General features: G+C 40.2%; 1 protein-coding gene across 4 annotated transcripts in view; it reads right to left on the reverse strand.

Annotated features, from left to right (window-relative positions):
* The window catches only part of smg7 (SMG7 nonsense mediated mRNA decay factor), a 151,021-nt gene that overhangs the window by 36,929 nt on the left and 98,655 nt on the right, over positions 1-15,437 (reverse strand). For 2 of the 4 annotated variants that reach the window (XM_072273972.1, XM_072273971.1), the window contains 4 exons: positions 11,164-11,519; positions 6,199-6,454; positions 4,781-4,890; positions 451-600 (listed from right to left, as the gene is read on the reverse strand). In XM_072273972.1, coding sequence (XP_072130073.1) covers positions 451-600; positions 4,781-4,890; positions 6,199-6,454; positions 11,164-11,519 — 872 coding nt within the window. The remainder of the gene's footprint in view (positions 1-450; positions 601-4,780; positions 4,891-6,198; positions 6,455-11,163; positions 11,520-15,437) is intronic. The other 2 variants (XM_072273975.1, XM_072273973.1) reach the window with 1 other exon arrangement.

Raw genomic sequence — 15,437 nt, forward strand, 5'->3', positions numbered from 1 at the left:
TATAATATTAATCTATTTCCTTCCTTATCCTTGTTATCCTTTCTAGTTAACCTCTCATCTTAAATCTTACATTTCTGACTTTGTGGTGGTGTTGGGCTTCCTTCCCTTGAGATTCACCAGGCCTTTTCTCTCAATTGGCAAGTTTAACAGTTTAAATGTTGAAACAAATTCTTGATGACATCAATCTTAAGAACACACTCCTGCAAATAAGTGTGCAGGTTTGTGGTGGGGACTTGAATCACAATGCCATGATGTGCATTGTGTCCTGAAGTTTATTGCCCATAACCTCACTTGAATGGAATATTACCTCTAATAAAAAAAACAATAGAGGAGTCAGAATACAGTAATTTACAACCAGTGTAGCTTGAATAACTACAATACTAACAACTATATGCACTTACTCAGAACAGAAATGCAAGAAAGAAAACAGAAGATCAAAGAAGTACATACAAAGAAACCACGCCCCGAAGAACTGCCAAGAGGGCCAGCCAAGGCCTGGTAGAAATCATGGGGTTTGGAAAAAGCCAGCTCTTCCTCCTCCTCAAAGTCAGCAATACTTTTTAACAAATCAGGAGGCAACAGAGGTGAGCTCTTGGCATCCTATAGGCAGAAGAAGAACAACAGAGGAAGAAAGCATACTCAGAGGGGAATCAAAAATAAACAGTTTTAGATCTGGCCTTAGACCTTGAAATACTGGAAATGCGTTCATTTACCAAGATCTCTGGAAAAGTATAAGAATCTTATAATGCATGATTTCACCCACAGAATTACTGGAGGAAAATAGAATATTTAAATGTATTGAAGCCTGAATTTAACAAGTAAAGAACAGAATTAGTAGGTGAATTTAAATGTACTCTTTAATATAGTTTTTACATCATCTGTTGTTCTATAGTTTTTAACCTTAACCAACTACACATGGAAATAGTTTTGCTTTTGTAATGAAGTAAATTTAAAGCCAATGAAATCTTTTAAATGGATTTGGGGCTGGAATAACATGCAACAATTAACAGGATTAGTAAGTGTATTATATTTGTGATTTGAAATAACTAAAAATCACAATGTGCAGATCCAAAATTTAACAAGATTAACAGAATGCTGAACATGAAAGTTCAATGAAATTGCACAAAATTGATCAAACAGAACAGGTACTGAATGAGTTGAGGATATGTAAGGAAGCTGCCTGAAGGTTACTCTGCATTAAAAAAAAATGGTCATGGACATCTGCAATGAGGTACCAACTCAATGTTCTTTTTTCTTAATAGGATGTGCAAATTAACTGTAAGGCAAGCATTTATTAGCCATATCCAACTGGCCTTGATGATGAGCCACCTTCCAAAATTGAAGCTCTTTGAGGGTTACTGAGACAGGAATATCCAAGATCATGACATTAAATAAATGTTGATTTACTTCCAAGTGCAATTCCTGTGCATCTTGGAGAGGAACCTGCAGGGAGTAGTACTCTAATGCATCTGTTACCATTTTCTTTCTGGATAGTAGAGATTGCAGATTTGGGAAATGCTTTTGGAACTGGCCTCACAAGAGGTCTGTTTTTAGACAATAATCATGACATCTGTGATGTTTCAAAAGTGGGGACAGTGAACATTTAGAGTGGTGTATAGGTAATAATTAAGAGTTTTATTCACCAACTATGAAGACGTGCCATGTTGCAGTGGAAAGGTTCAGGAAATTACATGATGACTCAAGTCACAGAATACCTAGCCTCTGGCTGTTCCAAAAGCAATAGTATTTATAGTATTATTTTTCTTTCCTCCACCCACACCCCTCATTTTTAATGCTCTAAGCGTTGCTAGCAAGGAAAACATTAATTACACTACCTTAAGTACCGGTAAAGTGAACTATTACAGTGGTAAGGCTATTTCCATAGCATTTTTAGGTAGGGTAAACCAGGATTTAGACTCAACAATGAAGGGTGGAGTGCAACTGTAACAAAACAAAAGATGATCACTTGGTGTTTCAGCTCCATTCTGGTTCCTAACAAATCAATCCCATCAGCCTCATTTCGCTTTATATTATTTCCCCATACCCCTATGTACACACACTCATCAAGTTCCTTTGATTCTTTTAATGTTTCACAAAGGGTAATTTACAGTAGAAAAGTACCATACCATGGACGTGGTAGTAACCTGCAGGTGGGAATGCTCCCATACACTTGCTACTTTTGTCTTCCTTACTATCAGAGGCCATTTGCTTGGAAGATGATGTTGGATTAATGTCGAGCTGTGCATTGAGTACATGTTACAAACTAAAACAACTGTTCAGTAAAGGTTGAAGGAATGAACATCTAGTGCAGTTAATGGGGTGTTTTGAAGCTCCAAGCTTCTTGAGAATTACTGGAGCTGCATTCATCCAGACAATTGGAGAGCATTCCATCACACTCCCAACTTGTGCCCGTGCACAGTGAAAGACTATGGAGCATTAGGGTAGTAGTTCGTTTGCTACAGAACACCCAGTCTCTGACCTGCTCATGTAATTATGTGGCTGATCCAGTTAAATTCCTGGTTAAAACTGACCTCCAGAAAGTTAATGCAAGGAATTCGACAATGTAATGCCAGTGAATGTCAAAGGTAAGTGGAGGAACTCTTTTTGTTGGAGAAATTTATTGCCTGCCACCTTAATGGCACTAATATTAATTGTTATTTAGACTATTTTATTGAGGTCTTGCTGCATGCAGGTATTGGTTGTTCCATTTATCAAGAAGCTTCAAATGGAACTAAAGATGTGCTGCCATCAACAAATATTCCCACTAATGACTATAATGGAAGGTCGATGAAGAACCAGAAAATGGTTGGTGCTAAGACAGCCCTGGAGCCTTCAAATCCACCATTATAACCATCTTGTAAACATGCTATGATTTGCACCACAACACTGTTTTCCCTGATGATTATGACTTCTGCAGCGTTGATGTCAAGGGAAGTCACCTGCAGATTTTTGATCTAACATCCATGTTTTCTCAACAGCTGTGAGAAGTTCTGCAGGCAAGTGGCTCTGCCTAATCGCAAACAGAATATCAATGTGCAGGTGATTATAACTAAATGCTGCTTGTCAGCATTGCTGATGACACTGCATCACTTTACTGATGACTGATTGGGCATTAATTAAGATGGATTATACCTGAACTGTTTTTTGTGAACAAGACATGGCTGAGGAATTTTCTACATTATCACATGGATGTCAGTGTTGTAACTATACTGGAACAGTTTGGCGAATTGCTCATCTAGTTTAAAATGCTGATCTTTAGAACTACAACTTTAGTGTAATACCTTGGCTGTATTCTCTGCCCTCTAGAGATGGTTGCTCCAGTTAACATGAACCCAAGATGCTGATGGTGATAAAATCCTGCATGGCAATGTCAATGGTAGATTGTCAGACTCCCTCATTTCTCATTATTACGTCTCTCTAATTGCATGGCTCTTCTATAACACAAATGAGACTTAGCTTGCTAGCCATTGCTTACATGATCCTTGTTGCATTCACATACAGATTGCTTAATTAAATAAAGAACTGCAAATGATGACTGAAACTGAGCATCACATTATCATTGTTAAGCATTCCACTTCTGATACTTTCACGGAGGGTATGTCATTAATAAAAGAGTAGAAGGCTGGGTTTCCTGCAGTGATGTTCCAAATTTCAGGTGACTGATCTCCAACCACAACTAATTTTCACTGCACATGGCATGACTCCAGCAAATGAAGTGCTTTCCCTTAGTTACTACTGATGTCAATTTCAACAAAATTGTCCTTTTCCAAAAGCCACGTTAATAAAATGACCCAAAACAAAATATACTAAAATAGAAAATCAATTACACATTGCATTTATTAACTTGTCTCTTCAAATTAATTCAATTTGCATTTTCTGCTCACATCTTCTATTACTTTACTTTCATGCACAAAGTTTTCCTACATTGCACAGGTTATTCACAAAAAGATGTTAAAGAAGATGGATTTAGAATCTCAAACTAAATACAGGTTGAGTACCCCTTATCCGAAATCCAAATTTTTTTTAAGCGATAACACGCCATCACAAATGGAGAATTCCACAAGAAGCTGGGAAGGCTCCCAGGCAATGCGCAGGTCTCTGCGCACCACAAACAATTCTGAGAAGTAACTACACATATGTAATGAACAGAAGTTAATGAAAAATAGAAAACCACTAAGTAAAGCAAAAAATGAAGATCTCAATTGTGTAATGAAAAAGTGGATTCATCACTGGAGTGAACACCTGCCACTTAATGACATGCTGATCATGAAACAAACAAATATCTATCATGATGAACTAAAAATTGAAGGTAATTGTGAATATTCAGCAGGCTCATTGCAGAAATTTGAGAAAAGGCATGACATTAAATTTTTAAAGGTTGAGGTGATAAAGTGTCTGATCACGAAGTAACAGAGGAATTCATTGTTGACTTTGCCAAGATCGTCACTGATGAAAATCTAACAAACTAACCAGCTACATCAGCACACATGTATGATGAAGAAGAGCAAGACAAAGAATGCTTACTGGTAGCACATAAATTCAAGGTATGAAATGATGGCAATCCCAAACTATCTCATTATATATTCCAAAATCTGAAATCCAAAACACTTCCCACCCCATGCATTTCAGATAAGGGGTACTCAACCTGTATTAAAATTAACATTTTTCTTCTGACAAAAATACAAAGAAACAAACCCAAGATTGAAATACAACTTTATATATACACAGACTTTATTGTGCATACGGCACCAAATGCTATTTAAAATTATTTACAGCTTACCTCATATGACTGTATTCTAGTCATATTATCTTGGTCTGTTCGGAAAACCCCTGGATGCCGTTTCACCATATGATCATTATTCAGCTGATGTCCCATCATATGTCGCATGTCTGACAGAAGAAACATTTTTAATGACATGAAATCACATGGGCTGCGCTATTTCACAGATTATTTACTCGCCATCTCAAATTTTCCTTTCAACAATATCAATGTCTCATGCCCTTCTTGATAACTTCAGTAATTTACTATACAATAATCAAGATGAGGAACATCTACTTGAGTTCTTCCTTTCAAAGTTCATATTGTTTATTAATGGTTAATAGAAAATCACTGGATCAACAACAATTTCCTTTGAAAATTTTAGAGGGCTCATTTTAAGTATTAGGGACTTAAGCTGTTCAACATATAAAATTAGGAAAGCTACAGGGAAAATGAAACATATTTGTACTAAAGTCAGTGTAGCACTGTTTTTTAAATTCTGTATGATAAGTAGACAATATGCTCAAGTGTTATTCTTTAGTTCAACTACTGTAATGAGCCCTATACAAGACAGTATCCTAATAAAGTTACAGCTAGCAGGATAAAACAGAAACTTAAGGAAGCCAATTGGGACATATTAGTGATCAAGAACTAAACAGAAAAAGTATTTAAAATGTAATCAAACTTCAGCTCTGCTGCAGAGACAGCAAACACCAATCAGGGTTCTATTTCCACGCTTCATTCTTTCACGACTGCGTGGGTTTCCTCCGGATGCTCCGGTTTTTTTTATCATGTTCCAAAGATGTACAGTTAAGCTATGTGAGTTGTGGTATGCCTTGTTGGCACTGGAAGCATGGCAACAGTTGCGGGCTGTCCCAGCAATCACCGGACTGTGTTGGTCATTGACACTAAATGACGCATTTCTTCGTATGCTTCAAAGTATATGTGACAAATAAAATAATCTTTATTCAAACCTGATTAAAGAGAGATAAACTAAGCTCTCATTATCTACTGACTTATTATATGCACATTCATATATTAAGTCAACCATGTACTACTATAAAGGTTGGTAAATATAGGGCACAGCTTGGGATCGTTTTCCTATGGTACTCCGCCTGTTTGCTGTCAGAGGGATTGTGCTAAATAGTAAAATATCAATAGCTGGAGCACAGTTGAAGATAGGGTCAGGAATGGTGGCTTAATCTGTGGCTACCGGAGTAAGGTCCTGGTTGATAGCAAGCTGAAACATACGATGTGAAACGTGGGATCATGGATAAAGGCCTTGATGGATTGTGGTTATGAATTAACAACCAGGTAGAAACTGGCTTCCTTAACAACCAGTTTACACATTAATTATGATAAGCTATAGACTTCAATATATTAATCAGAATTGCTCTTGAGGTTCATTGCACAAGGATACCCATGCACATTTAACTTACCATAGTCCCATGCAAAGTCCTGCAATTTTTGCACATCTGAAGGATTCTGGGTAAAAGGTTCCATAGCAAAACCCTTCAGATTCTTTTCCATCTGGACTTGTGATTGCTGAAGAGACTTTTCAAATAGCTTCAGAGGGTCCTGATGCATGTAATAGGGCTGTTGCTTCAGAGACATCTGTATGGAATTCTTCTGATGCTGAGAGGAGACTGGATGATGCTGATTCCAAAGCTGGTTGGTCTGATCAGCCTGCAGATACTCATTGAGAGAAAATAAAGGAGTTTAATTGCAAGGAAGCAAAAATTGTTCACCTATCACAACAAAGCCTTTAGTCCTTTTATTAGACAAGCATTCTCCAAGTACTGTCTGATAAAAGATCACAACAAAAATCCATTTATGCACCTTATAATGCTGAGACACAATGTCTTAAATATATTTAATATAAATAAGGTACAAGAAGTAAGCTATTTTCTCAGTTCAAGTCAAGTCAAGTCACTTTTATTGTCATTTTGACCATAAACTGCTGGCACAGTACACAGTAAAAACGAAACAACGTTTCTCCAGGACCCTGGTGCTACATGAAACAACACAAAACTACACTAGACTATGTGAGACAGCACAAGGCTACACTAGACTATGCGAAAACAACATAAAAACTGCACTAGACTACAGACCTGCACAGGTCTACATAAAGTGCGCAAAACAGTGCAGGGCAGTACAATAATTAATAAACAAGACAATAGGCACAGTAGAGGACAAATTACAATATAATAATAAATGATGTACATGTCAGTCTAGACTCTGAGTATTGAGGAATCTGATGGCTCAGGGTTAGAAACTGTTGCACATTCTGGTCGTGAGAGCCCGAATGCTTCGGTACCTTTTGCCAGATGGCAGGAGGGAGAAGAGTTTGTGTGAGGGGTGCATGGGCTCCTTCATAATGCTGTTAGCTTTGCGGGTGCAGTGTGTGGTGTAAATGTCTGTAATAGCGGGAAGAGAGACCTCGATGATCTTCCCACCTGACCTCACTATTCCTTGCGATCTGAGATGGTGCAATTCACGAACCGGGCAGTAATGCAGCTGCTCAGGATGCTCTCGATATATCCTCTGTAAAATGTGGTGAGAATGAGGGTTGGGAGATGGACTATTCTCAGCCTTCGCAGAAAGTAGAGGCGCTGCTGGGCTCTCTTGGCTACGGAGCTGGTGTTGAGGGACCAGATGAGATTCTCCGCCAGGTGAACACCAAGAAATTTGGTGCTCTTAACGACCTCAATGGAGGAGCCGTCAATGTTCAGCGGAGAGTGGTCGCTCCATGCTCTCCTAAAGTCAACAACCATGTCTTTAGTTTTGTTCACATTCAGAGACAAGTTGTCGGCTCTGCACCAGTCCGTTAGTCGCTGCACCTCCTCTCTGTATGCTGACTCATCGTTCTTGCTGATGAGACCCACCACGGTCGTGTCATCGGCAAACTAGATGATATGATTTGAGCTGTGTATTGCTGCACAGTCATGGGTCAGCAGAGTGAACAGCAGTGGACTGAGCACACAGCCCTGGGGAGCCCCCATGCTCAGTGTGATGGTGTTGGAGATGCTGCTTCCAATCCAGACTGACTGAGGTCTCCCAGTCAGGAAGTCTAGAATCCAGTTGCAAAGGGAGGTGTTCAGGCCCAGCAGTTTCAGCTTTCCAATCAGGTGCTGAGGAATGATTGTATTGAATGCTGAACTGAAGCCTATGAACAGTATTTGAACTTATGTGTCTTTTTTGTCCAGGTGGGTTGGGGCCAGGTGGAGGGTGATGGCAATGGCGTTGTCTGTTGAACGGTTGGGAGGATACGCGAACTGCAGGGGGTCCAGTGAGGGGGGCAGCAGGGTCTTGATGTGCCTCATGACGAGCCTCTCGAAACATTTCATGATGATGGATGTGAGTGCAACGGGACGGTAGTCATTGAGGCAGGACACTGAAGGCTTCTTCAGCACGGGGACGACAGTGGCGGCCTTGAAGCACGTTGGAACGACGGCACTGCTCAGGGAGATGTTGAAGATGTCAGTGAGAACATCTGCCAGCTGGTCTGCACATCCTCTTGAGCACTCTGCCAGGAATATTGTCTGGTCCAGCAGCCTGCCGTGGGTTGACCCTGCGTAGGGTCAACATGGGCAACGGTAAGACACAGCACCTGGTCATTGGGAGGAGGAGTGGTCTTCCTCACCACCACGTCATTTTCCGCCTCAAAACAAGCATAGAAGTTGTTCAACGCATTTGGGAGGGAGGCATCACCAGCACAGGCAGGTGATATTGTCCTGTAGTTGGAGATGTCCTGAGTGCCCTTCCACATGCGCCATGTCGTTACTGTCCTGGAAGTGGCTGTGGATTTACTGAGTGTGTGCACGCTTTGCCTCTCTGATGGCCCAGGACAGTTTGGCCCTCGCTGTTGTTAGGGCTGCCTTGTCACCTGCTCTGAATGCAGAGTCACGGGTCCTCAGCAGCGCACGCACCTCCACTGTCATCCATGGCTTCTGGTTAGCGCGTGTAGTGATGGTCTTGGACACAGTGACGTCATCGATGCACTTGTTGATGTAACTAGTCACTGATGCCGTGTACTCCTCTAAGTTGATGGAGTCACCATCGGTTGCAGCCTCCCTGAAAATAAGCCAGTCAGTGTGCTCAAAGCAGTCTTGAAGAGCAGAAATGGCTCCTGCTGGCCAGGTTTTCACTTGCTTCAGAACTGGTCCGGGGCGTCTGATGAGTGGTCTGTATGCTGTTTTTCAAGTCCAAAAAAATAACCTCCCAAATCCCAACATCAGAAGACAAAAACTATTAGGCTCAGGCCACCTTTTGCAGAATGAGGACACAACTAATTTCAATGCCCATATTATACCACAAAACAATTGTAAATAGGAGTATGGTTAAATAAAAGTGCACATGAATAGTGAAACAAACATTTATTTTTAATACTTAGATATAAAGGCAGATCTTATAAACAACTATTGAACTTAAAAGTAAGCAAATAGTACAAAAGTTGTTTATTTCATTATTTATATACAAACCCCATTTCCAGAAAAGTTGGGATATTTTCCAAAATGCAAAAAATCTGTGATATGTTAATTCACATGAACCTTTATTTAACTGACAAAAGTACAAAGAAAAGATTTTCAATAGTTTTACTGACCAGCTTAATTGTATTTTGTAAATATACACAAATTTAGAATTTGATGGCTGCAACACACTCAACAAAAGTTGGGAGAGTTAAAATAAGATTGAAAAGTGCACAGAATATTCAAGTAGCACTGGTTTGGAAGACTCCACATTAAGCAGGCTAATTGGTAGCAGGTGAGGTATCATGACTGGGTGTAAAAGTAGCATCCATCAAAGGCTCAGTCTTCGCAAGCAAGGATGGGTCATGGCTCACCCCTTTGTGCCAAAATTCGTGAGAGGATTGTTAGTCAGTTCAAAAGGAACATTTCTCAACGCAAGATTGCAGAGAATTTAGGTCTTTCAACATCTACAGTACATAATATTGTGAAAAGATTCAGAGAATTCAGAGACATCTCAGTGCGTAAAGGGCAAGGTTGGAAACCACTGTTGAATGCACGTGATCTTCGAGCCCTCAGGCGGCACTGCCTAAGAAACCGTCATGCTACTGTGACAATTATAGCCACCTGGGCTCAGGAGTACTTCAGAAAACCATTGTCACTCAACACAGTCCGTCGCTGCATCTAGAAATGCAACTTGAAACTGTATTACGCAAGGAGGAAGCCATACATCAACTCTATGCAGAAATGCCGGCGAGTTCTCTGGGCCCGAGCTCATCTCAGATGGACCGAAAGACTGTGCAATCGTGTGCTGTGGTCAGATGAGTCCACATTTCAGCTAGTTTTCAGAAAAAACGGGCGTCGAGTTCTCTGTGCCAAAGATGAAAACGACCATCCAGATTGTTATCAGCGAAAGGTGCAAAAGCCAGCATCTCTGATGATATGGGGGTACATCAGTGCCCACGGCATGGGTGAGTTGCATGTATGTGAAGGTACCATTGATTCTGAGGCGTATATTAGGATTTTAGGGAGACATATGTTGCCATCAAGGAAACGACTCTTCCCGGGTCGTCCTTGCTTATTTCAGCAGGACAATGCCAGACCACATTCTGCAGAGACTACAACAGCGTGGCTTTGTAGACACAGAGTGCGTGTGCTTGACTGGCCTGCTGCCAGTCCAGATCTATCTCCTATTGAAAATGTATGGCGCATCATGAAGAGGAGAATCAGACAACAGAGACCACGGACTGTTGAGCAGCTGAAGTCTTCTATCAAGCAAGAATGGACAAAATTTCCAATTACAAATCTACTACAATTAGTATTCTCAGTTCCAAAACGATTAAAAAGTGTTATTAAAAGGAAAAGTGATGTAACACAATGGTAAACATGCCTCTGCCCCAACTTTTGTTGTGTGTTGCAGCCGTCAAATTCTAAATTTGAGTATGTTTACAAAATACAATTAAGTTGGTCAGTAAAACTATTGAAAATCTTTTCTTTGTACTTTTGTCAGTTAAATAAAGGTTCACGTGAATTAACATATCACAGATTTTTGTTTTTATTGCATTTTGGAAAATATCCCAACTTTTCTGGATATGGGGTTTGTATTTCAAATGCATAGATTTCAAACATTCCCAAAGAAGCATTGATATTCAAAACCTTGAATCGGTGTAACCAAATCTAGTCAATGGATAATGCCTTTTAAAAATATATAGTAGGACAACAGATTAAGAAATAGAAGAAACACATACTACTGCAGATAATTTCCAACACTATCATACAATAGCTTTATGCTGGCATTACCTCAGAGACTGACCATTCTCTGCTCACAAGATAAAGACAATTAACTAATTTTAAAAATTGGATTATTTACAAACCTATATTTTTGTATCTACTTGCAGTGCTTTTCATTAATACTTGGATCTACCACACTTGCCTTACCTGCTGAGGTCCGAGATGGTGTTGATTCTTTCCCAATGGCTGCACTGCCTTGGTGGGTGACTGTTGGTTCACAACCTGAACCTGAAGCTGTGACTGGGATGGAGTGACCTGCTGATGTTGCTGAGATTGCTGCTGCTGTTGCTGGGGTCCTTGGTTTATTGGCCCTTGTCCTGAAGGGCGCTGCTGGCTATAGGGGACATGGGATTGCTTCCCGCCTGGTACCTGGTTTCCTGACTGTGGGTGGCCAGTGGCTTGGATGAAAGGTCCTGGTATGGAGACTCCAGGTGGAAATGTATAGCCAGGAGTCATTTGGAAAGTAACTGGTGGCGACACCAGATAGGGAGGTGGAGGAAACCCTGCAATTAAAACAAAGACACTGATTTTACCAGACGTGCCAGTCTATTGGTATTGTAACCAGTTCCAAATCCAGCTTTACAGAAATATCTCCTGCTAACTATTAGACCCTTTCAAAGCAGCTTGCTGTTTCCATTACAAGAAAATACAGGTCCACAATCCCTTATCTGAAATTCTGAAATCCAAAATTTGAAAAATCCAAATTTTATGAAGTAAATGGCAGGATACTTGGTAGTGTGGAGGAGCAGAGGGATCTGGGGGTACATGTCCACAGATCCCTGAAAGTTGCCTCACAAGTGGATAGGGTAGTTAAGAAAGCTTATGGGGTGTTAGCTTTCATAAGTCGAGGGATAGAATTTAAGAGTCGCGATGTAATGATGCAGCGCTATAAAACTCTGGTTAGACACTTGGAGTACTGTGTCCAGTTCTGGTCACCTCACTATAGGAAGGGTGTGGAAGCATTGGAAAGGGTACAGAGGAGATTTACCAGGATGCTGCCTGGTTTAGAGAGTATGTATTATGATCAGAGATTAAGGGAGCTAGGGCTTCACTCTTTGGAGAGAAGGAGGATGAGAGGAGACATGATAAGAGGTATACAAGATATTAAGAGGAATAGATAGAGTGGACAGCCAGCACCTCTTCCCCAGGGCACCCCTGCTCAATACAAGAGGACGTGGCTTTAAGGTAAGGGGTGGGAATTTCAAGGGGGATATTAGAGGAAGGTTTTTTTACTCAGAGAGTGGTTGGTGCGTGGAATGCACTGCCTGAGTCAGTGGTGGAGGCAGATACTCTAGTGAAGTTTAAGAGACTGCTAGACAGGTATATGGAGGAATTTAAGGTGGGGGTATATGGGAGGCAGGGTTTGAGGGTCAGCACAACATTGTGGGCCAAAAGGCCTGTACTGTGCTGTACTATTCTATGTTCTATGTTAAAAAGCTCTGAAAACCAAAGTTTTTTTTCGCCAACAGCTGACATCACTCAGGTGTGATGTGGCAGCACTAGCAGAGGCTGCCAGACATCACTTGTGGATCAGCACTCCTACTGGTTACACGTGCATTTGCTGTTCGCTGATATTTTGTGTTCACTGTTGACTTTGTGTTTAATTTCACTGTGAAGATGTCAAAAAAAGCTGCAGATACCCCTATGGGTAACAATGAGAAAAAGAGAAGGAAGCATTTATCATTATCAATAACGCAGAAAGGGGAGTTATTGCAGAAGCTTGATTGTGGTGTGTCTGTGCGGTGTCTTACTGAAGAATATGGTGTCGGAACTATCACTGTATATGATTTAAAGAAACAGAAAGACAGGTTACTGGAGTTTTATAGTGACAGTGACGTTCTACATTTATTCCAATAAGTCATTTACCACGTATGATTCCATTCGTTTGAAGCTGTATATTTTTATGTTTTATTCAATGTTTTTTTCTTGTCATTATTCCCTGAACAATACAGTATAACAACTATTTACACAGCATGTACATTGTATTAGGTATTATAAGTAATCTAGAGATGATTTAAAGTATACAGGAGGATGTGCGTAGGTCCGGAGCTCTGCTGGGTCCTAAAGTCCACCCACACTGAGACAAATTAAATAAAGGACCTGAGCGTACGTGTTTTTTGGTATCTGCAGGGGGGAGGGGGTGGTGGTCCCGGAACCAATAAGGAGGGATTCTGAAATCCGAAAAATTCTGAATTCAAAATGCAACTGGCCCCAAGGATTTTGGAAAGGGGATTGTGGTCCTGTACTGGTAAAACATGAATTGTTTAATAAGAATTATTCATCATCTATCTAACGAACTTCAGTAAAATTGAGAAAACAGTTATACAAAATAAGGTTTACACATTCTTCATATGTAGGGACAAGAACAGATATTGTGAAAGAAAATACAGAATAGGTAGTAATTGCAGGTTTATTTAGTCCAAAATTGCAGGAGGATTTGGGGCACATGAAAAAGGTAAGAAATTGTAAAATTAAGGTGTTAGGAGAAGACTGACAAGGCAGGATAGGGTAATTAGGTTATTGATTCCAAGGGGGAACAATTGAGATCCTCAAGGCTCTCTTTTGTGAACGACAGAATATTCATAGGGCAAGCTCTAATCTTCATTAAGTTGTAAAGCAAGCCAATACCACAGACTGCAAAAGTAATGCAGGTGGAAAATAGTTCAAACAATTAACAATTCCTGTTTAAAAAAGTGTTAGGGAAAGAACTCCAAAGAAAAATACACGAGAAGAGGGAATAAAGATAGAATGATTAGGTAATAGAAGGCTAATGATACAAGAACAACAAATGGAATTGAGGAAAGCAAAAGTTAAAAGGATGCATCCAGGTTCAAAGCTAACACTAAAATGCCAAGTGAATAACAAAGGAATTTATGGCTTGGTCATAAAAGGGAAAAAAGTACAAGAAATAAAGGTGGTCAAGTTAAAACCAAACAGCACTGCTCAGATGCCCAGTGATTTACCACAAGATTGGCCTACAGTACACCTCTTCATATGCAATGGTCATTTCTTCTTAGAAAATTGCTCTTTGGAAAGAGGATTAAAAAAATGCAAAGATTGGCAAAAAAAAATTACCACTTGATGCACATAAGACCATAAGATATAGGATATAGGAACAGAATTAGGCCATTTGGCCCATCAAGTCAACTTTAGCATTTCATCATTTTTCCTCTCAGCCCCAATCTCCCGCCTCCCTCCGCCCCATATCCCTTCACGCCCTGACCAATCAGGAATCTAACAATCTCTGCCTTAAATATACATAGATTGGTCTCCACAGCTGTCTGTGGCAACAAGTTCTACAGATTCACCACTCTCTGGCTAAAGAAACTCCTCCTCATCACCATTCTAACAGGACACCCCTCTATTCTGAGGCTCTGTCCTCTAATCTTAGACTCTCCCACCATCAAATAATAAACTGGGTATCAGATAAGCAGTTAAAAGAATAGGTTGGAGAAAAGGTCCCCTTGTGTCACCTTAGAAGACGGATAGAGTACCTAAAACATTGGTAAAGGAAGGATTTATGTTGGTGTAGTACTTTACATTCTTCTCCAATGTGGAAATAACTTAACCTACCCTTTAAAAAAAAAGGGTCACAATGTGGGCAATTATCATAAGGTACTCGGATATCCTTAAGTAACCCACCAACACACAATATTGTTATGACTGGTACTGGGAAAGGGACAGATTTATCAAGTTGCCACGGGGAGGGGGTGGGGAGAGACCAATGGGCTTACCCAGAAGTAATGACAAGGAACTTACAAATTGTGGTTTCAGTACTTATGAAAAGTTTATTGTCTATTTTGACAGTGAATAATCAATCTTTCTTGCAATATGCAGTGGTGGGACAGATATTATATAGTAACAACAGGACCGGGTTATACCCAGGGTTGGAAACAGTGCCCTATGGAAAGTCACAAAGTCACCACTGGAAACCTGACTTCAGACCTGGCTACTGGAGAGTGAACTTTGCCTCAGCCAGCAGTAGATGTAGTAACAAAGGAGAACCTCACATTACAATGCATTGATATGGATCAATACTTGTGGGACTATGTTGTTACCGAGTTACCACTGATTCCTAACTTGACAGCAGACTGGATAAAAGTTGTAGAGGATGCAAGAGAGATAATCCAGCAATGGTCTGAACAAACTAATCAAAACACCTGATAAGGCAAATGAAGTACTGGGCAGCTTAGATTTTTGGAGCAAGTTTTAGAATTAGGGATCAAATGTTTAAATACATCCATGCTGAGAAGAGTGTTGCATGCTGCTCTAATACTAATTTTATGTATGTTGATAATTATAATGCTTAATGTTTGTCAACTTAGAAGGAGGAAGGAAAAAAAAATTGTGTGAAAATTAGAGGATGACCCTCTTAGGAAACAGAAGAGATGATTGTCAATAGAGAAAGTGTGCGAATTCAG

Source organism: Mobula birostris, chromosome 12 (genome assembly GCF_030028105.1).
Source record: "Mobula birostris isolate sMobBir1 chromosome 12, sMobBir1.hap1, whole genome shotgun sequence".
NCBI classification, from domain to species: Eukaryota; Metazoa; Chordata; class Chondrichthyes; order Myliobatiformes; family Myliobatidae; genus Mobula; species Mobula birostris.